Here is a 20,967-nt window from a genome sequence, read left to right as displayed (position 1 = left end):
ATAATGTGTGTAGCATGGAAGATATTGAGATCTCTTGGTTGTTATGTTGACAATGAAAGTATACCACTCAAAATATTATTTATCTCTGCATCAAAACTCGAGCTCTGGCACCTCTACAAATCCCTGCTTCCCTCTGCGAAGGGCCTATCTATTTACTTTTATGTTGAGTCATCATCCTCTTATTAAAAAGCACCAGTTGGAGAGCACCGCTGTCATTTGCATGCATTGCTATTAATTTACATTGAGTATGACTGGATCTCTTTTACCATGAATTACAATCTCCAGTCAGTCCTTGATCTTCAGGGGTGCTCTGCATTTATGTTTTGCGATCTCAGAAAGGGCTAGCGAGATACCATCTTATTATATCATATTATGGTTGTTTTGAGAAAGTGTTGTCATCCGAGATTTATTATTATTGCTCGCTAGTTGATTATGCCATTGACATGAGTAAATATGAGACCTAAATGTTATTGTGAATATGGTTAGTTCATAATCTTTGTTGAAAACTTGAATGTTGGCTTTACATATTTGCAACAACAAGATCAAACAGAGTTTGTATATTTTTTTCTTTATCACTTTCAGTTTGTCAACTGAATTGCTTGAGGACAAGCAAAGGTTTAAGTTTGGGGGAGTTGATACGTCTCCATCGTATATACTTTTCCAAACACTTTTGACCTTGTTTTGGACTCTAACTTGCATGATTTGAATGGAACTAACCCGGACTGATGTTGTTTTCAGCAGAATTGCTATGGTGTTAATTTTGTGCAAAAATAAAAGTTCTCGGAATAACCTGAAAATCAACGGAGACACATTTTGGAATAAAAAAATACTGGTGAAAGAATCAACACCAGGGGCCCACACCCTGTCCACGAGGGTGCACGCCCCCCCCCCCCCCCCCCGGGGGGGGGGCGCGCCCCTGCCTCGTGGGCCCCCTGAGGCTCCACCGACGTCAACTCCAACTCTATATATTCATGTTCGGGGAGAAAAAAATAGGAGAGAAGGATTCATCGCGTTTTATGATACAGAGCCGCCGCCAAGCCCTAATCTCTCTCGGGAGGGCTGATCTGGAGTCTGTTCAGGGCTCCCGAGAGGGAAATCCGTCGCCATCCACTACAAGAAATATGTCGACTTGTGACCCTCACTATTGCCCGCTGAAAGCTCATAGTTTTTCATTTGCGACCTTTTTGTGACCAAAAATAGAAGGTCAAAAGTTGGCGGTCATAAACTGAAATTAACGACCTTCTGTCAGAAGGTCGTTGAACCCATGACATTTTGTTTTGGTCACTAGCTGTCTACCCAGGCCACGTCGGATCCGACGTGGCAATCTGATGTGGCAAAATTGCGACCAATTGAGAAGTTCAAAAATTAGAATCGGCCCGGTCCAATTGGGTGTTTATATGGGCCGAGCCCATTAATTCAGCCCATTTGTTGTTTTTTTCTTTCAATTTTTGTTAGCTTCATGGGCCAAGCCCAACATCGCAGCCTTTTTATTTTTGGGCCATGGCCATTTTGGCTGAGAAGTTCAAGTATTTTTTTAAGATGGGTCCCAATTATCACGTTCTTCTAGTAAGTGGGTCCCAATTGTCAAGGTCATTTTCTTTAAATTTCAATTTGCTAGTAAATAAATCACCAACATTCAAATGGGAACAGATAGAGAACACACGTAGTACTTCACATAATAGCCAAAATCACTTTGATACATTATACAACAAAGATACAATAGCAGAATCATTGTGTTACATCATCATATAACACATATACAATGGCAATCACAGTCTAGATACTCCAGGTCTCTTAAACTTCGCATTCCCCAGATTCCCAACTTCCAAATCTGCAGCACAAAATCAACGCCATGTTAATAGACCAAACTTGGTGTTACAACAGATGAATGATAACACAAATTGAGCTTGCTAGTACCATGCTTTTTGTTCTCCAACTAGTTAAAATGAGATACCCATTCATACAAGAAAACAGAGACACAATATGAATACACAGCAGGATTGACAAGTACACAGTAGGATTCAATAATTTTTTAGGATCGCAAGACACCAATATAAGCTGGAATTGACAAGTACACAGCAGGATTCAATTCATCTTGCCCATATACAGCAACCAACAGACATCTAACATTTCAGCATGCACATACAATTTATTTACTTATTTTTGAGCAAAACCGCCCACTGCCAAACAGAATGTCCTTTCATTTGATAAATAAAAATAGCAGGCCAAAGAAAGGCAAGCGTGCAACAGACACATTACAGATGAGAAAGATACTAGAGGTCAGCACACAAGTCATATCATATATTCTGCTAATCTTTAACACATCACAGAATTATGAGCTTAACAGTCGTCAGTCTAACCATATCACGCAAGCAACAACATACAAACTAATTAGCAGTACTATATATGATGCAGCATACGGACAGAATTTCTACCTTGTTATCATCAGGGAGCAATAGGGGGTGGGGGAAGATTTCGATCGGCTTCGTGTCAGCTGGCATCACCAGAAACTCAAGAGTCTTGGTAGCTGGGGAAAACAGGAAACAGAGATTAAAAATCATAGGAACTGAAATTAGCAGGACCGACCAAAGCGCGCAGCTAGGGACTGGTCACCTTCAAGGTAGAACAATGAATTAACTAGTTTTAGTCAAAGACGTAAGCATGCACATACAAACATACATACGAATTGAACCAGAATCCATATATGTCTCTACACTTAATTGCAGGTTCTATCCAACTTGCACTTGGAAAGAGTACAACCTGGTTTACTAGTAGTCAAACAAAAGATTCAGGTTCTGGGCTTGGTGTATGAATCCTACTGTCGTAGACAGATAGAGAGGAAAGAGTTGAGCAGGAGAAAGAATTCATTCATCTTTATTTTTCTAGTAGAAGGAGGTACAGCTTGGCTACAGTTTTAGAAAGGACTCTTGAGTTTTCTCGAACCAAAAAGAAAAAAAAAAGTGATGCATATTTGTTCATAGATACAAGAAACTGAAGATCCAAGTAGATTCAGTCGAAGTTTCAGCAAGCTGCACATACGTACAATTTTTTGACTTGTTTGCGATGAGCAAATTAAAGTTGTCCCCTGCCAAACAAAATGTGATCTCAGGAAGCCAAAGAAAGGCAGGCGTACAACACATGACAAGTAAATAAATTTTCATAACAAGCTAAACCTGAAGGATAAAGCCTAAGATTTCACCCACCCCAAACTTCAGTATTTGGTGGTACAATGAAAGAGCAGTTCAGCCAAATATACTTCTGCTCTATGATTTTGGTTTCAGCTATTTACTAATGAAACAGAATAATAATTATTAACTAGTCCAAACAAGCACCTCACTGACATAAGTGTTGCCACCAATTCAACTTACTTCACACCGAGATCGATGTGCTCTGGATACCGAAACCAAAGCATCCAGTGTCGTTGAAGTTCCTCCTGAGCAGCTCATACTCCTTCACCTTCAGGCCACTCTCCAGCAGCTGCATCGCCCTCTCAACCCTGATAGTCATGTAGCATGCAATCTTCTCATTATGCCTGATACTGAACGACCTGACGGTGTACCTCGCTGCTATAGCACAATATCGTTCCTATTAGGACCACCAATATTGACCACAATTGACATGTCCACCAGGACCAAGTCGTATTTAAGACACCCACCCTTGGAGAACACCAGTGACTGTCCGCTCAACTGCTCCAGCACCTATCAAATTAACAATAATGCAGTTAACATCCATCAATGATTAGCAGTTAACCTGTATTTTCCTGAGACCAGTAATGTAGAGAAATCACTTGAACTACTCGGTGTCACTAAGACAATAGACTAAGGTCAATCTACAACTAGCAAAATGGAGTGGAAACGATTGACCACAATGAAACAACAGTTATTACATGGTAGCAGCATCAGCATCAGAAGCCGATGCATGTCCTACTAGCAATCTACACAGGACACCCCAGATAGAATAGGCCAGTGCCGATTTTGGCCAGATACAAGTGTACAAACAAGAGCGCTAGACATCATTGACTGATGGACAAGGTCAAACCAAGTTGCGGTAATAAGGATAGTAGTGGCGGATGCATAAAAGAATTAGTAAAAGCATGTATCAAGTGTCATTTGTGCAATGGAGGCCATTTGTGCAAGAAATGCAAGCACCAAAGAAATGCATGTATTTTTCAGCAAATAAGAAGCTAGGTACATGAGTTTGGTTGTTACAGCAAGAAGAGAAACCACAAAAGGACCTCTGTTTTGATCCAAACTAGATGAATTCAAGGCTAACTATGTGACAATATAATGGTGGAGAGATGAAGCGCACACACGGTTTGCTAAGCTAGGCAGAAAGGATGCAGATCGATGTTGTGTGCCTCATTAAGTACACTGTGGATGCAAGGTATAAATAGTACTGCATGTGGATATAACATGTGCATAGTTCAGTCTCATCTTCTTGTGCCTCTGTGATGTCATTTTCTATCAGTTCTGACAGGTACACGAAACCATTGACAGGGACGCCGATTAGCAAATGGACCCGACCAAGGAAAACCGGGTCGCCGCCACACATCCATCTTGAGCGAAATCACGGCTAGGGATTGGGAGACAGGGGGAGGGGCTTGGGAGGGGGGTTACCGAGCGAGGTGCACTGCGTGATGATGACGACCTCCTCCCGCGAGACGCCGGCGGCCGCCGCCAGGTCCCCCACTGCGCGGAGCGGCAGGGCCAGCTCGTCCGTCACCGCGAGCGCCGCCACGGCCGTGGACGCCATGGACCCAGACCGAATCGAATCGCTTGCAACCCTGCGAGCGAGAAGGGGATGCGATGGTGTCAGGTGGATCGAATGGAAAAACGGATGGATGGATCTGACGAGGGGAGGATGCGGAGGAGGAAATCCCGTCCAGATAAAATATACATCTAGGAGGCAGCGAGGTGGATGGCGGCGCGATGTGGGAGGGAGAGGGGAGAAGGGGAGGCGGCGGCGCGTGCGTCCTCGGGAAGGAAGGGGATCGAGGGAGAGGCAGATGAGTCATGGGAATGGGGCGGGGGATTTTCCTTCTCGTGTGTGGGAGAGAGATGGATCTCGCCGCGCGCGCCGGATCTTGCCGAACTGGGGTCTTCGATTCCCGCCTGAGGTCACCAGGATCGGGCGCCGGAGGTGGCGGCGGCAAGGGAGGAGTGGAGCACTAGGATTCCCGAGAGAGAGAGAGAGAGAGAGAGAGGAGGGCACGAGGGGTTGGGTGGGATTCGCGCGTGAGAGAGAGAGTGGGGTTTGCTGCGGTGGGTTGGATGGACAGATGGATGGATGGATGGACGGTCAGATGTTTGCCATGTCATCGATCCATGCCACAACGGATTCCACCAATCAGAATTAAGCTTATGTAGTTTTGTTTTTCCCTTTTGTTTCTTTTATAGTTTTTTACCCTCTTACTTAAGGCAAATATTCAACATATTAACCACTATAGTTTGTTAAAATGAATGAATATTGTGCACATGTGTGTATCTTGTGATGACAAACAATGTTGACCTGGGGAGTTTTCATTTTCATTCCACAAAATACCCGTTTTCCATTTTTCGAGTGCCCAAAAGGAGGTTTTTTTGTGAAGAACCTACCAAATAATTGTTGCAAAATTGGACGAAATCATTTTTCTAAAATACTAGGACATATTTAATGCACAATTGACCAAATGGTTGGTTGTAAAAAGTTTTGATCCACCTCCCGTGAAAAAGACAAATTTCCAGCGATTCAGCTGGAAGCGGATCAAATTTGAACTGTAGCTGCCTTGTACTTTGCTCTTTATTTTTTCCAAAAATCATTTCTAGGTACATAAGTATCTATTTAATCAGAGAAACACCAAAAAAATCCAAGATTCAACCACTAGCTAGGAACGGTCATTCCCGCCATTTTGACCGCATTTTGAAACAGGCATAAAAAAATTCAAAAAAATCAAAAAATTGGGAAACCTTTGCATTGTGTCATTATATGTGGCCAAGTTCCTAGGAAAAATAACAAACTTGTAATACGGCAATTATTTTTAAAAAGTGTTCTCAGAAAAGAGCTATCACGTGTGGAGATCAATGGCTTTCAAGCCAAATGATCAATCTTAAGGCCACATTCATGGCATAGTTTGTTTAAATGATCTCATATTGTGCACAAGGGTGCATATTGGAATGGAAAACAATGTTTTTAAGGAAGTTTTCATTTTCTTTGGACGAAAAAACCATTTTCCATTTTTCGAGTGCCCAAAAGGAGGGTTTTTTGTGAAGAACCTACCAAATAATTGTTTCAAAATTGGACGAAATCAATTTTCTAAAATACTAGGACATATTTAATGCACAGTTGACCAAATTTTTCGGTGTAAAAAGTTTTGATCCGCCTCTCGTGAAAAAGACAATTTTCCACCGATTCAGCTGGAAGCGGGTCAAATTTGAATTGTAGCTGCCTTGTAGTTTGCTCTTTATTTTTTCCAAAAATCATTTCTAGGTAAATAAGTATCTATTTAATCAGAGAAACACCAAAAAAATTCCAAGATTCAACCACTAGCTAGGAACGGTCATTCCTGCCGTTTTGACCGCATTTTGAAACGGGCATAAAAAATTCAAAAAAATCAAAAAATTGGGAAACCTTTGCATTGTGTCATTATATGTGGCCAAGTTCCGAGGAAAAATAACAAACTTGAATACGGAAATTATTTTAAAAAAAGTGTTCTCAGAAAGAAGCTATCACGTGTGGAGATCAATGGCTTTCAAGCCAAATGATCAATCTTATGGCCACATTCATGGCATAGTTTGTTCAAATGATCTCATATTGTGCACAAGGGTGCATATTGGAATGGCAAACAATGTTGCCTAAGGAAGTTTTCGTTTTCTTTGGACAAAAAAACCATTTTCCATTTTTCGACTGCCCAAGTTTTTGTCAAGGACCTCCCAAGTAATTGTTGAAAAATTGGACCAAATCAATTTTCTAAAGTACTAGGACATATTTAATGCACAATTTACAAAATGGTTGGGTGTAAAAAGTTTTGATCCACCTCTCGTGGAAAAGACAAATTTCCGCCGATTCAGCTAGAAGCGGGTCAAATTTGAACTGCAGTTGCCTCATAGTTTGCTATTTATTTTTTCCAAAAATCATTTCTAGTTACATAAGTACCTATTTAATCATAAATACATGGTTTCGTGGCAATACATCGAGGTTTGGGCGGTGGCCGAGGGCCCCAACTCTAGAGTGCGTAAACTCGCATGCCCGCCACGTGGTCACCGCGTGACCGTGGCGTTGCCATGTGTTCTGGGCGGCCTAGGCATGTCTAGTGAGTTGCGCACTCCCCAGGTAGGTGCTAGGAAGAAAATTACAACATAAGATTCTCACGAGGAGACCGATCAATGCTCAAACATGAATTAGCAGCCAAGTGTTTGATTAGCGGTACAGGAAATGTACATGGCTAATGGGCGTGAGTTTTGGCTGAGGATGATCAGTTACAAAGAAGACCGTCTTCACAAATTTTCAGCTCAAAAGGAGGAGCCTAGGTGGTACTTGCTTTGCAAAGTACCACACTGGACATAAATACGAATGTTGAAGCTGGGCTCAAAATAATGAATGGATTGAGATGGCATTTGGTGTAGGATGGTTATTTGAGCATAGGAAAGCACTGTAGAAAATGGATACTATTTGGACATGCCAAAGTGGTACTTCCTTCACAAAGTGCTCCTCTGAACAGAATAGGAAAATGAATATTGTTGAATTATTTTTGAACTAGGCAAGGAAGGTTTTTGACATATTTGATGAAGATATGATTCAAACAATTTATGAGAATTTTTTGGGAATTTCTGGAATAACAGAAATATAGGTTGCTTCACAACCTAGGGCAAAAATTGACACATGGACATGACACATAGGCAAAACTGATGAGATGGCACCTAGTCATCGCAACCCACCACAATTTACAAGGCTATGACCATCTATATTGGTCGTTAACAACTAGAAATAAGGCAGCGGACTAGCGCTGTTTGCTTTATGACCATTTCGTGTAAGGAAACTACGACCTTTCTGACCAAAATGGTCGCAATGGTTTAGGGTTTGGAGCCCCCCGAACAGCTTTTGACCAATTGGTCTCAAATGGTCATAGATCTATGACCAATTCTTCCAGGGTCACTGCCAGAAGGTCACTAGTTGGCATATTTCTTGTAGTGATCGTCATCATCAACCTTCCTCCATCACCAATTTCATGATGCTCACCACCGTGCGTGAGTAATTCCATCGTAGGCTTGCTAGACGGTGATGGATTGGATGAGATTTACCATGTAATCAAGTTAGTTTTGTTAGAGTTTGATCCCTAGTATCCATTATGTTCTAAGATTGATGTTGCTATGACTTTGCTATGCTTAATGCTTGTCACTAGGGCCCGAGTGCCATGATTTCAGATCTGAACCTATTATGTTTAATGAATATATGTGAGTTCTTGATCCTACTTTGCAAGTCAATAGTCACCTACTATGTGTTATGATCCGGTAATCCTGAAGAGACAAAAATTGGGACCACTCCCGGTAATGACCGTAGTTTGAGAAGTTCATGTATTCACTAAGTGTTAATGCTTTGGTCCGGTACTCTATTAAAAGGAGGCCTTAATATCCCTTAGTTTCCAATAGGACCCCGCTGCCATGGGAGGGTAGGACAAAAGATGTCATGCAAGTTCTTTTCCATAAGCATGTATGACTATATTCGGAATACATGTACATGCCTACATTACATTGATGAACTAGAGCTAGTTCTGTGTCACCTTATGTTATAACTGTTGTATGAGAAATCGTATCCGACATAATTATCCATCACTAATCCATTGCCTACGAGCTTTTCACATATTGATCTTTGCTTAGTTACTTTTACTTGCCACTATTACAATCACTACAAAAACTACTACTGTTACTTTTGCCACCGTTACCGTTACCTCCATACTACTTTGCTACTAAATACTTTGTTGCAGATATTAAGTCTTTCAGGTGCGGTTGAATTGACAACTCAACTGTTAATACTTGAGAATGTTCTTTGGCTCCCCTTGTGTCGAATCAATAAATTTGGGTTGAATACTCTACCCTTGAAAACTGTTGCGATCCCCTATATTTGTGATGAACCATGGTCGAGTAAGGAAGGGCACGTGTCGTAGTAGAGGTGTGCACGTAGGATGTACACGTATGTACAGCCAGGGTGCAAGAAAGTAAATACGGCCACGTACGTACATACGAGCGGGGTCTCGAACGCCTACTCACGCATACGTACGACCAGGACTCGTGTACATGGAGAGGCAGCGACGTCGTCCTGTTCATCAATAGCCAACTGGCTGGGTCGAAACGGAATGCGTAGTGTTCATCGGGAGCCAACCGGCTTGGACGGAACAGTCGATCAAAACGAGGCATGGCGTACCGCATAATGGAGGAAACGGCCTTGTGTTCGACCGCCTACGGTTGAAATGGGATCATGTTCACCGGGAGGGGTGTGGCGTACCGTAAAACGGAGGAAACGGACTTCTCTTCGACCTCCTATGATCGAAACGGGGTCCTGTTGATTGGGAGGGGTGTGGCGTACCGCAAAACGAAGGAAACAAACTTGTGTTGGAGCGCTACGGTCGAAACGGTGGTCCTATTTATCGGGAGGGGTGTGGCGTACCGCAAAACGGGACTCCACAGGCTAAATCTCCACCATCGACCTCCTCCAACCTCCACGGGTTACTGTTTATCCACCGTCGACCTCCTCCAGCCTCCACCTGTGACTGTTCATCCACGGGCTCCTGTTCATCTAACCTTCACCGCTCCTCCACCGGTTACTGTTCAACCAGCCCTCTCTACAGGGTCCTGTTCAACCACCCCTCCACGAGCTACTGTTCATCCAGCCCTCCACCGGCTATTGTTCAACCAGCCCTCCACGGGGTCCTGTTCATCCAGCCCTCCACGGGGTCCTGTTCATCCACCCCAACCGGCTTGATCGATAGGGGTCCTGTTCATCCAGCGGCAACGGCCTCTACTACCACAGGGTCCTGTTCATCCAACCCCCACCAGGAACTGTTCATCCAACCCCCCCCCCCCCAACAACGCTCATTGTTTATCAATAGGTAGCAGGTTCGATCGGCTTCAGTTAGCAGTAGTCGCGAATGAATCGCTCGATCGGGTTCAGTTAACAGCCAGGGATAGATCGATCGCTCGGGTTCAATAACACGTAGTCTGCAGTGCAATCGCTCGGGTTCGGTAGGCGAACGCCTCGCACCCACACGCGTATGTGTACGAGAGAAACGCACATCGCTCGGCCCCCGACCACCCACTGTAACCGGGAACTTCCCAATATTTTCCTCGCCCTCGCTTCTACCACGGGTTTTTTCGTCATGGACGGCCAAAGAATGTCATGCAGCTGAATCTCCGGCCTGCCCAGGACAAAAGGCCCATTTTTTGTCATGATTTTTTGTCATAGAAGTAGGAGCCCACCACATCTATGATGATACCGGGTTTTGTCACAATTATCGTCATAGAAGTGTCATAAGCATGATAGAAAAAAAATTCGTTCGGCCCAAAATGTCACGGATGTGTCTTTTTTTGTAGTGCTTTCTTGTCGACAAAAGCAATCCACTTTTATTACCTTGCAATTTATCTGTAGTTTTATTCTCACAAAGTACTCGTTGTTTTATTTTTGCAAAATAGTTTCATACTTGTTCTAGGTAAAGCAAACGTCAAGTGTGCATAGAGTTTTATCGGTGGTCGATATAACTTGAGAGAATATTTGTTCTACCTTTAGCTCCTCATTGGGTTCGACACTATTATTTATCGAGGAAGACTACAAATGATCCCCTACACTTGTGAGTTATCAGATATAAACATAAACCCATGGACACATATATGATTTTACAACCCATGTTGGTGCACCGGAGCATGTGCATGTAGTTTAATTTTGAATTGTGCACCTAAAATGGCTAGAAAACCAATTTAATATATAAAATGTCCAAACAAACCTTGAGTAATTCCAAAAAATTTACAGCACACATATAGTTGCATGTTCGCTTCAGATAAAAGTTCTAGCAATTCAAACACCCTCCATTGCCACTGTGACCCCATTATGTAATTCAAATCAAGATGAAAAATCAAGTAGATCGCACGCTGTTTATTATCACCAACCGTGTGAGATGCAGTACAAAATATCTTGGAGCACCGTCGGAGTATAGTACGCCTATGGCTTATGTGAGAAGGTGCATCGGCTACAGTCCACAGCTGGTGTGTCAAGCACACTAGCTCACTCCCCAAATATCATTTCACTGTTCAATCATCGCCGATAAAAGATGGGAACGTGGACCACCCACGTCGTCAGGGCAACTTCGGTGGCCCACTCCGGCAAGAGCGCGGCCGCAGCCGCCATGCGCGTGTTAACAAGGTGCATGAGTGTGGCCGCATTCTGCGACCAGGCAGCCCAAACGACTGTTGTTGCTTCTCAGGTGGCGGCAGCAACATCTGCCTCGGGGATAGCAACTAGCGAGAGTGGCACAGCAGCTGTCTGTTCCACAGCGGTGGCCCTAGCCCTGATGAAGGCCGCCCACGACCATGTCGAGGCCGCCCATGCCCAACTCGTGGCGGCCACCGCACAAATCGAACGAAGCTTATCCGACAACGGTCGACAACCCACGACCGAAGAGTTGGCAATCACCGAGAGCGTTCGAGCAGCCGTCCGTTCCTCCACCACATACCTTGCCACGACGGAGCCCGTCCAAGCCCATATCGCGGCCGCCCACGCCCAGCTCGTTGAAGCCTTTTTCGAAATACATGGTGGACGCGGATGGCGAGATGCTTGCCGAGTATGGTGCGATGGATGCCATGGAGCCCCTTCCCTAGGAGACCGTCGGGCGCGAGTTGGACATGGAGGAGGCGTCGAAGATCAACGAGCACCAGTCATAGTAGTTCTCTTTGTTTTGTTTAATTAAGAGCGCCGGACTTTAATTTGTTAGAGTAATGTTTAGGTCAGCTAGTTCTATTTAATTATTGAACTTGCTTGATTAAGAAGTGTGGGTGTGCTGTAGTCTCCTTTGTGTACCCAAATTATGCAATGACATGGATGGCCACCGTAACCAGGGAAAATCGAACCAAAATTTGCACGTTCAAACTCATCACACACGGGTTAAGCTATATGAATCATTTGTGATGTTCACATATCGTACACAGTGCTGAATAAGGGACCGTGTCTGATGACACTGCGCCAGTTTTTCGCTGCACTGATTCAAAATTTCGGCTTCCGCAGAAATATCTACCTCCTCTCCCCCCCTTACCAAAAGCCACATTTCCCTTGTTTCCGCTTTCCTTTCCAAGTTGAAACCTTCACTCCTTACTTGAAGCGCCGCCTCCTCGCCGGTGACCCTCCTTCATGCTGCTCGGCCTCGTCTATCCAGGCAGGTAATCCACACCCGACCCCCATCCTTCTCTTCCTTCCACATCCCACATGCCCCGACCGCCGGCGCGACACCTTCCACCCAAATGACCGACCCCTCCACCAAATAAGCGCCACCCTAAGCCATGGTGCACGCTGTATAGCCAGGAGCTCAAGAAGCATTTGACAGCGGAGAAGCAAATCGCGGCCGCACGCGCGGATGAGGTCGCGATGGCTGCCATTAATGCTGACCCCCCAGATCTTGGAGGAGCACCTCGCCGTCGAGGCCACCATCGACGCCCGTGCGCCGACACCGCGACGCGGTTGGCTACTTTAAATGATAGTTCATGGCGTTTTCTCGAGGCCACCCTCGGTGCCTTCGATGAAGGCTACTAGGTGTTTTCTCAGCGTGCACGTGCTTACCTCAACTCGAGAGCCAGCAGGTTGGTGCCTGGAGCGGCTCAGAAAACTCACCACTACGACGAGGGCACCCACGATGTGGAGGCCTCGCCCTCTTCCATGTCCAAGGAGCCAATCATCATCGATATCTCCGACGATGATGAGTAGCTTGTCTTATTAGCTCACTATAAGGACCCATGTTTAGTTTGCTAGCTACGTCGGTTAAGCCGTTGCATGTGTTGCTCTTGTCTTTCCTTACAAATTCTAGTAATTGTGCTATCTAATTTTTACCATGCAATCTGTTTCTCTAGTGTATATGTTCTATATGTCGTGCAATGTGGTGTTCATTTATTAACTATTTGGTTAATTAGTTGTCGTCTTTAGTTAACTGTTTGGTTCAGTTCTGCAAATGTGATATTCAATTCTTCAGGCTGCAATTTTTTATTGTCTTCCATGTGAGAAATAAATCGAATTTATCTTTACAAAATACATGAGAAATAAATACAATTGGTATATTTCGAAGTTGTCACGCATGCTTGGCTTTGGTTAACTGTCTGATCTTCTAGTATGTTATACATTGTGCAATGTGGTGCTCAGTTAATGTTTGATTCATTTATTGTGGTGTTTAGTTAATTGTTTGGTTTAGTTCTGCAATGCGATGTTCAATTGTTGTGGGTGCATTCTATTATTGTATACCGCATGAGAAATAAATCAAATTTGGCTGCACTAAATACATGAGAAACAAATACAATTGCTATATTTCCAAATTGTTAAGTATGCTTAGTTTGGTTAATTGTCTGGTCTTCTATTAGGACTAGATCACCCTATCTAACACAATGTCTGACAACGAGGTAGGCTCTTTCACGAAGACCTCCTTGTAATATGAGTGTCATACGCTCCATCTCCGAAGGCACGGAGCACCATGAACCATCATGTCTATGTAGTCTCTGAATATGATTTTTTTCGTGCCCTCCACACTATCCGTCTCTGAAAATATTTGGTATTTTGATCCCCTTCTTTCAACCAAGTAATCCAAGATGTTTGGAGCCAGAGCATCTCTTCTCGATACAACAATTCATCCAGTTTGTATTTTGCACGAATCACCTCCGTACTAGCATGTGATGCATGCAACTCCTCTAGCTCATGTCGGAGCTTTTCAATATCCGTAAGAACATTGCCAAATTTGACCACACTCCACCTCTTCATGACATTACCCCCTTAAGGAAGGTAGCAACAACGCCCAGGTCCGCAGTTAGCCTCCTTTTATTCCATGCGTGTTGCACTATTTCCGCCAACGCCGGGTCACATTCCCAAAGAATCTCGTATCTAGGGCTTGCAGTATGCTGAGAGTTATCCTGTGTCCCACGGGCACGCACCAGCAGTGAACTATGATCAGAACGAGAAGTCGCAAGATGCACGACCTGCACAAGAGGAAACAAAACCTTCCATGCATCATCGGCACACGCTCGATCCAATCTAACCATGACATTGCGGTAACCCTGCTGGCCATTGTTATAGGTAAAAGGTGCTCCTGAAATGTTGTGTGGGATGCGAACCAACATGTGGTTGGATGGTTAGAAGGACCTTGGTATCCCTAGTCCATCAGGATTCAAGTCTTAATGCTCGCATTTATTTCTGAATTTATTTCAGGATTTTCGGCGATGCACATTCAGTGGGAGAAGACGTTCCCGTCGATGACGAGGTGCCTATGGCGACTTCGTAAATTTGAAGATGATATGCCGGCTCAGTCGTTCGGAGGTGCTCATAAGGGTAGGGTGTGCGTGTGTGTTCATAGAGGTGAGTGCATGCGCGTGTATATGAACGCTTGCGTCTGTACTATGTTTAAAAGGAAATGCCGTGTGGGATTAATGATGTCCCGCATCTGATCTGGATTATCATTTGTAACGAACTTGCTAATGTTAATTAATAAAAAGGCTTTTCATTTTTTACCTATAGTATAGCCTATAAAGAAAAACACTTTTTCCCAGAGAGTGAAATCATCGAAACTTCCTCGGCACGGCACCACTGGTACGGTCCACCAGTCAGTGACCAAAATCCCCGGGCCGGGCCGGGCCGAGCCCTGCAGGGCCCAGCGATTCCACACTCACGCTCCATTCGGGCCTATCCATCCACCCACGCTTCGGGCTCCGAGGGTTTCGTAGCGGACGCGTCAACTCAAGTCCAAGTCCCCCTCCCTCCTTCCCCCTCACACGCTCCGCTCCGCTCTATATAAGGTGCGCCAAGTCCGCGGCGCTGTCCATCCAACTCCACACCGCCTCACACCACCGCCACCGCCACCCACGCTGCACTCCGGCGACCCGCGAAGATGCAGATCTTCGTCAAGACGCCGTCGGGGAAGACGATCACGCTCGAGGTCGAGGGCGGCCACGACATCGCCGACGTCAAGGCCAGGATCCACGACAAGGAAGGTAGCGAAACATCTCCCCGCCTCTCATCTCTGTGCCGCATTGGTGTGCGCGCTCGCCTACGACCCTTTGCCCCTTCTGCTCGCCGCCCGGCAGCCCTGTTGCTTGCATCTGTTGCGCTCCTGTTCTAGTGTCGGTCGGACCTCGGAATTGGAGGCGCTTGTTTCAATCCTCGTTTTCTGTTTACACATGCCTGTTTCCGATCGAATCCGAGAGATGCTAGCTCGAAACATTTCTCTGCGTTTGCTCCAGTCGCTTGCTCGCCGTCGGGATGCCCTCTCCCTTGCGTCTGTTTGTTCCGATCGGCCTGTGGAGGCGCTTGTTTTACTCTTCGTTTTCGGTTTACCCTTCCGCGCATCAAATCCAGGCGATGCTAGGAACATTTCTCTGCGTTTTTGCGTGTTCGATTGGTAGATTGCCGAGTAGTGCTTGCTTCCTGTCGCTGTTCATATTGGTTGGGAACAGAGCAGAGCGCGCGATCTGGGCGATCCGTCGCGTTAAGCACTCAAGCTAGCTTCACATCAATAGATTCCATGTTTGACCCGAGACGAGTCCCGCGGGTAGAGTTAGATCGGCTTGCGTTTATGAGTTTCCTAATAAGTGATGGGACCGTCTGCTTTCTTCAGCAACCTGCTAGCGACGACGCATTTCAAATTTGAACTCTCGATTTGGATACCAAATCTAACTGCTGTTGATCTTAAATTAGTGTTGGTCGTTCTCTAATTACTGGTCTCCCGCCTGATGGACTGCTGTAATTAACTGCAGATGTGCCGCCGGATCAGCAGCGCCTCATCTTCGCAGGGAAGCAGCTGGAAGAAGGCCACACGGTGGCGGACTACAACATCCAGAAGGAGTCCACGCTTCACCTCGTGCTCCGCCTCCACGGCGGCAGGGGCGGCACCGGCAAGGGGGGAACCTACCCACCAATCGAGCCCAACCTCCTTCAGCTCGCCCTCAAGTACAGGCAGCGTAAGCTCATCTGCCGCAAGTAAGCCCCTGAATCGATGCCTCCCCCTCGTCTGGTCAAGTTCATGCATGTGCTGTTTGAAGGTGTGGTTGCTATGAGCTATCTCTGATGTGCTTGTTTGTTGTAGTTGACAACTATAATTAGCAGTGGCATATGACCACTCTTAAACATTTCCTTGTCATATTTTGCATAAGAAGATAATCGTTGAGAAGCAATTTTGTGTGCAATCACTGCAATGGCAATGTAGAGATGCCCTAAGATTACAGCAATTTTGTTTTGCAGGTGCTATGCACGCCTTCCCGTCAGGTCTGCCAACTGCCGCAAGAAGAAATGTGGCCACTGCAACGAGGTGAGCCTTAACTGCGACCTATTATTGTTTTGCTATCATCTTACATGCTTGGCCTTACTAGCCTTTATGTATGCTGTCCGTCAATGTTCTTTGTTTCGCCATACCTCAGTCATGATATATGCGTGTCACTTGGGTGTCGAACATATTGTGTTTTTCATCACAATGTTTTGTTATGATGCTTGGTTCAGAGTTATTGGAAGGTACTTATGTATCAATTTACAAATAATGGAGCCTACTATGCTATCATCGTTCATGTTCTTGGCCTTGGTCACCATAAATATTGCCCTGTCCATGTTATTTGCCTCTAGTCATTGTAGGATCAACACCTTCTGTAGGTGTTGATCTCATGATGCCTGTTCCAGAGTAAATATGCCAAGTCAGCTCACTAGTGTTTTGCATCATTCTAGATGCTAAGGGAGACAGGGAGCTTACTACTACAGCTTTGTTCATGTTATGTCGTGTACTTAAGTTACAGTTGTGTGTATTCTGCCGTCTGGAATCCTCATTCTGCAACAATGTGTGCAATCGAGTGATACCCTGCTCGTGGAGATTTCAATCACTTGTGCAGTAGTTGCCAACTTTAATTCTATTTGTTGGTGTCACTTGCTTATTTGACTTGATAGATATTGTTCATGCATGTTCTTCGTTTTGTCATGCCGCAGTAGTCATATAACATCGAACACATTCTGTTCTTCACCATCCGTACCTATTTATGATGCTTGTTTCAGAGTTATTGTAACTTGTAAGGTAGTAGTACTGTAGCATTTTAGACACATAGTGGAGCTAACTACACTACAGTTGTGTATCAATCTAGACATAATGACGCTATCATTGTTAATGTCTCTTTGCCTTTGGCTTCAGTTATTGTAGCATCAAACACCTTCTCTGAAACTTTATCATTAGCATACACAAATTCATGATGTTTGGTTTCAAAGTCAATGTGCCAAGTCAGCTCACTAGTGTTTTGCATCAATCTGACGCTGACAGAGATAACTAGTACAGCTCTGTATATGTTATTATGTCTCCTTCAGACTTCAGTTATATTTTTGCTGTGTACTGCTCTTCATATTCTGCTGTGCTGAATCGTCGATCTCTCGATTCCGGAGCAGTATGTGCAATGGGTTGATAACCCACTCCTAGAGATTTGAATCACTTGTGGCTGCCAACTTAACTCTGTTTCAACATTTTATATTTTCAGACGAGGACCAAGAAGAAGCTGAAACCCAGGGACCCATGAAGCACTGCACTGGCCAGCAAGAGAAAGGGATGCCCAAGTGACACGCACCAGCTGAATTTACCCTACCGTCTCCTTATATTAGCTTCGTGTTACCTTTTAAGTTCCTGCTGCTGCTGGGTTTAAACACCCTAAATGCGTACTCTAGCTGAATAGTACTATGGATTCCTGTTGCATCATGGGTTCTGTTGATGACCCCCTAAATACTCTCGGTAGTGATGCAGTGCTCAAGGGATGCTAGTTACAAATTCCTCTGTTATCATCAAATGGGTTCTGTTCTGTTGGAATAGATGAATGGATGCTAGTTTACATGGCAGGCACCTTGGTTCAGTTTCCGCCAATTGTTAGCATTCTGTTTATGTGCCAAGTTTTGTTCCTGTATTATATGACCCTTCTGTTTCTCTGTTCCGGTTTCAGTTGAGTTGCTCAGGTTGTTGGACTGGCCCGCCCAAATATCAGCGTATGCAATTCTGTTGCTTCACTGCGCTGCTGCGTGTCCATCGCCGGCCGGCACTATGGCCAAGCCGACGCACAAGCAACCACAGAGTCGTCATATCTCATTTTCCTTCTTTTCGTTCACACGTTTCATCGAAATGATCTTTTTGTTCACACATTTGGATTTGGATGGAACGTTTTGTATCATTACGTAAGCCATTATGCATACATTCTTAAACAAATTAAATGAGCTGCATTAAAAAAAATAAAGCATCATCATACATTCAACCGACATATACAAATCACATGTCGTCCACTCCTCCTCAAGTATGTCGGGCGCTCCATATCATCCTAAAACGCATGATCACCACATTAACTATCAAAAAATCTTGACGTTGGATTCATGGTAGTGGAATCAAATATCGTCAACCAGTTTTCCTCGGACACCTTCTCTTGCATCAACTGATTCTACTCTTGCAAAAAAAAATTTTGATTCTCCTCGGGTTGAAGCCTATGTGCCAGCATTTCTTCCATGGGCTTACAGTTTTCAACCTTGGCCTTTTCTTTTGAAGCTTACTCTTCTCTATCTCCAATTTTTCTTGTTTCCTCTTCTCCGCGTACTCTTTTCTTGAATTGATCAACTCATCAATCTTGCTTTTTAACAACTGCACCTCTCCTTGTTTCTCGGACATCTCCTTTGACCCCTTCCTTCCGTCGGGCCACTCCACGCTAGACACCGGTGGGACTTCTAGCCACCCTATCATTTAAATACCGTGTATTAAAATGTAGCTAAATGCCCAAACAATGCGGTCCAGACACTTTGTGTCATTCAACTCCATGCATCAACGTCCGTGGACCGGTCTGCATGCATGTATTCCTACAAACTGGAATAAAAACTCGGAAGGTTTGCGGACAACCGGCATGTAGAGGTCTTACACCCACAACACACACAAAACCCCAGCGTTCGGTTATTCTTCTATTTTTTTACGAAATCATTTCAAAAATTATTTTTTGATATTTACTGTGAACTCAGTCTATGTTTATTTTGCTTGCAGTTAGTCTGAAACTGTTTTGCCACATCATTTCCTTGTTGCATGTGAAAGAAATATGTATCATAAAAACTGATCTTGTATGGAAATATCCTTCGACACTCAATTTTGGTTACTATTTTTTATATAAATGTCGTGCATCAAAACTTCGCTAAATGCCGGAACAGAGCGATCCAGACACTTTGTGCCGTCCAACGCCGTGCATCAACGTCCGCGGACCGGGTTGCATGGGTGTAATCGTGCAAATCGGAAGCAAAACTCGGAAAGTTCGCGGACAACCGCCACGTAGGGTTCCGACACCCATAACACACACAAGACCCCCTGGTGTTTGGTTACTCATCTATTTTTTACGAAATATTTGAAAAATTGTTATTTGAATATTTACTATGAACTCAGTCTATGTTTCTTCCACTTGCAGTTAGTCTGAACTGCTTTGCCACATCATTTATTTGTTGCATGTGAAAGAGATATGTCTCATGAAAGCTGATCTTGTATGGAAATATCCTTCCACACACAATTTTTGTTACTATTTTTTGTATAAATGCCATGCATCAAAACATCGCTAAATGCTCGAACAGTGCAGTCAGACACTCTGTACCATCCCACGCCGTGCATCAAGGCCCGCAGACTGGTCTACATGCCTGTATTCCTGCAAACTGGAAGCAAAACTTGGAAGGTTTGCCGACAACCGCCACGTAGGGGTCCGACACCCATAACACACACAACCCCCCCTCCCCCCCCCCCGGGCGTTTTGTTATTCATCTATTTTTTGTGAAATCATTTAAAAAATTGCTCTTTGAATATTTACTGTGAACTCAGTCTATATATCTTTTGCTTGCAGTTAGTCTGTAACTAGTTTGCCACATCATTTCTTTGTTGCATGTGAAAGAGATATGTATCATGAAAACTGATCTTGTATAGAAATGTCCTTCTAGAGGTCACACGGAAGTGAGGGGGCTTGGCAACTCCTGATGGCTCTCCTCTCCTTCCCCCCTCCCTTCCGCCTCCTTTCCCCTCCCCTTGCCCCTGCGTTGCCCCGCCCCTCGCTGGCCTTGCTCCGACGACATCCTCCCCTTGTTGGGGAACGTTGCAGAAAACAAAAAATTTCCTACGGTTTCACCAAGATCCATCTAGGAGTTCATCTAGCAACGAGTGATTGGATTGCATCTACATACCTTTGTAGATCACACGCGGAAGCGTTCAAAGAACGGGGATGAGGAAGACGTACTCGACGTGATCCAAATCACCGGAGATCCTAGCGCCGAACGGACGGCACCTCCGTGTTCAACACACGTACGGTCAGCGTGACGTCTCCTCCTTCTTGATCCAGCAAGGGGGGAGGAGAGGTTGATGAAGATCCAGCAACACGACGGCGTGGTGGTGGATGCAGGGCGTCACAGTAGCAGGGCTTCGCCGTATACTACGAGAGAGAGAGATGTAGTAGGGGAGAGGGAGGCGCCAAGACTCAAGGTGTGGCTGCCCCCTCCCTCCCCCCCTTTATATAGGCTCACCTAGGGGGGCGCCGGCCCTAGGAGATGGGATCTCCTAGGGGGGCGGCCAAGGGTGGAGTAGCCCCCAAGGCAAGGTGGGGCACCCCCACCCCTAGGGTTTCAATCCTAGGCGCATGGGGTGGGCCTAAGGGGGCGCACCAGCCCACTATGGGCTGGTTCCCCTCCCCACTTTGGCCCATGGGGCCCTCCGGGATGGGTGGCCCCAACCGGTGGACCCCCGGGACCCTT

At 45.1% G+C, this 20,967-nt stretch overlaps 2 protein-coding genes across 6 annotated transcripts; one reads left to right on the top strand and one right to left on the bottom strand.

The window, feature by feature from the left end:
- Positions 1-1,659: 1,659 nt before the first annotated feature.
- LOC125556038 (anamorsin homolog 1-like) lies at positions 1,660-5,227 on the bottom strand. 5 transcript variants are annotated; one of them, XR_015603323.1, is made up of 6 exons: positions 4,897-5,227; positions 4,617-4,783; positions 3,656-3,698; positions 3,369-3,566; positions 2,436-2,527; positions 1,660-1,831 (listed from the first exon to the last, which is right to left on the bottom strand). XR_015603323.1 is itself a non-coding variant. In XM_048718837.2 (6 exons), coding segments are annotated over exons 1-4 (339 nt in total). In that variant the 5' UTR covers positions 4,899-5,227; the 3' UTR covers positions 1,660-1,831; positions 2,436-2,527; position 3,369. The 5 variants fall into 5 exon arrangements, 2 of the variants coding, with proteins under 2 accessions (XP_048574794.1, XP_048574795.1); XR_015603322.1 differs by having other exon boundaries at positions 3,369-3,563; XM_048718837.2 differs by having other exon boundaries at positions 3,369-3,496.
- A 9,791-nt stretch (positions 5,228-15,018) lies between these two features.
- Positions 15,019-18,074, top strand: LOC125509147 (ubiquitin-ribosomal protein eL40 fusion protein). Its single transcript, XM_048674049.2, has 4 exons — positions 15,019-15,197; positions 15,960-16,182; positions 16,444-16,510; positions 17,709-18,074. The coding sequence occupies exons 1-4, from the start codon at positions 15,095-15,097 to the stop codon at positions 17,745-17,747; spliced, it is 432 nt and encodes a 143-aa protein (XP_048530006.1). The 5' UTR covers positions 15,019-15,094; the 3' UTR covers positions 17,748-18,074.
- Positions 18,075-20,967: the final 2,893 nt, after the last annotated feature.

This window comes from Triticum urartu, chromosome 5A (genome assembly GCF_056163025.1).
Source record: "Triticum urartu cultivar PI428250 chromosome 5A, HENAU_Tu73, whole genome shotgun sequence".
NCBI lineage: Eukaryota > Viridiplantae > Streptophyta > Magnoliopsida > Poales > Poaceae > Triticum > Triticum urartu.
The sequence above is the reverse complement of the archived record's forward strand: the minus strand, read 5'-3'. Positions and strand labels throughout refer to the sequence as shown.

Excerpts from the sequence above, each read along its gene's own strand:
- LOC125556038 (XM_048718837.2), bottom strand. Across the intron at positions 3,699-4,616 it reads CACGCAGTGCACCTCGCTCG|GTGCTGGAGCAGTTGAGCGG; the intron begins GTAACCCCCCTC and ends TTAATTTGATAG. Across the intron at positions 3,497-3,655 it reads GTCACTGGTGTTCTCCAAGG|GGTTGAGAGGGCGATGCAGC; the intron begins GTGGGTGTCTTA and ends CATGACTATCAG.
- LOC125509147 (XM_048674049.2), top strand. The coding sequence starts at position 15,095 with ATGCAGATCTTCGTCAAGACGCCGTCGGGGAAGACGATCACGCTCGAG. Across the intron at positions 15,198-15,959 it reads CAGGATCCACGACAAGGAAG|ATGTGCCGCCGGATCAGCAG; the intron begins GTAGCGAAACAT and ends AATTAACTGCAG. Across the intron at positions 16,511-17,708 it reads AATGTGGCCACTGCAACGAG|ACGAGGACCAAGAAGAAGCT; the intron begins GTGAGCCTTAAC and ends TTATATTTTCAG.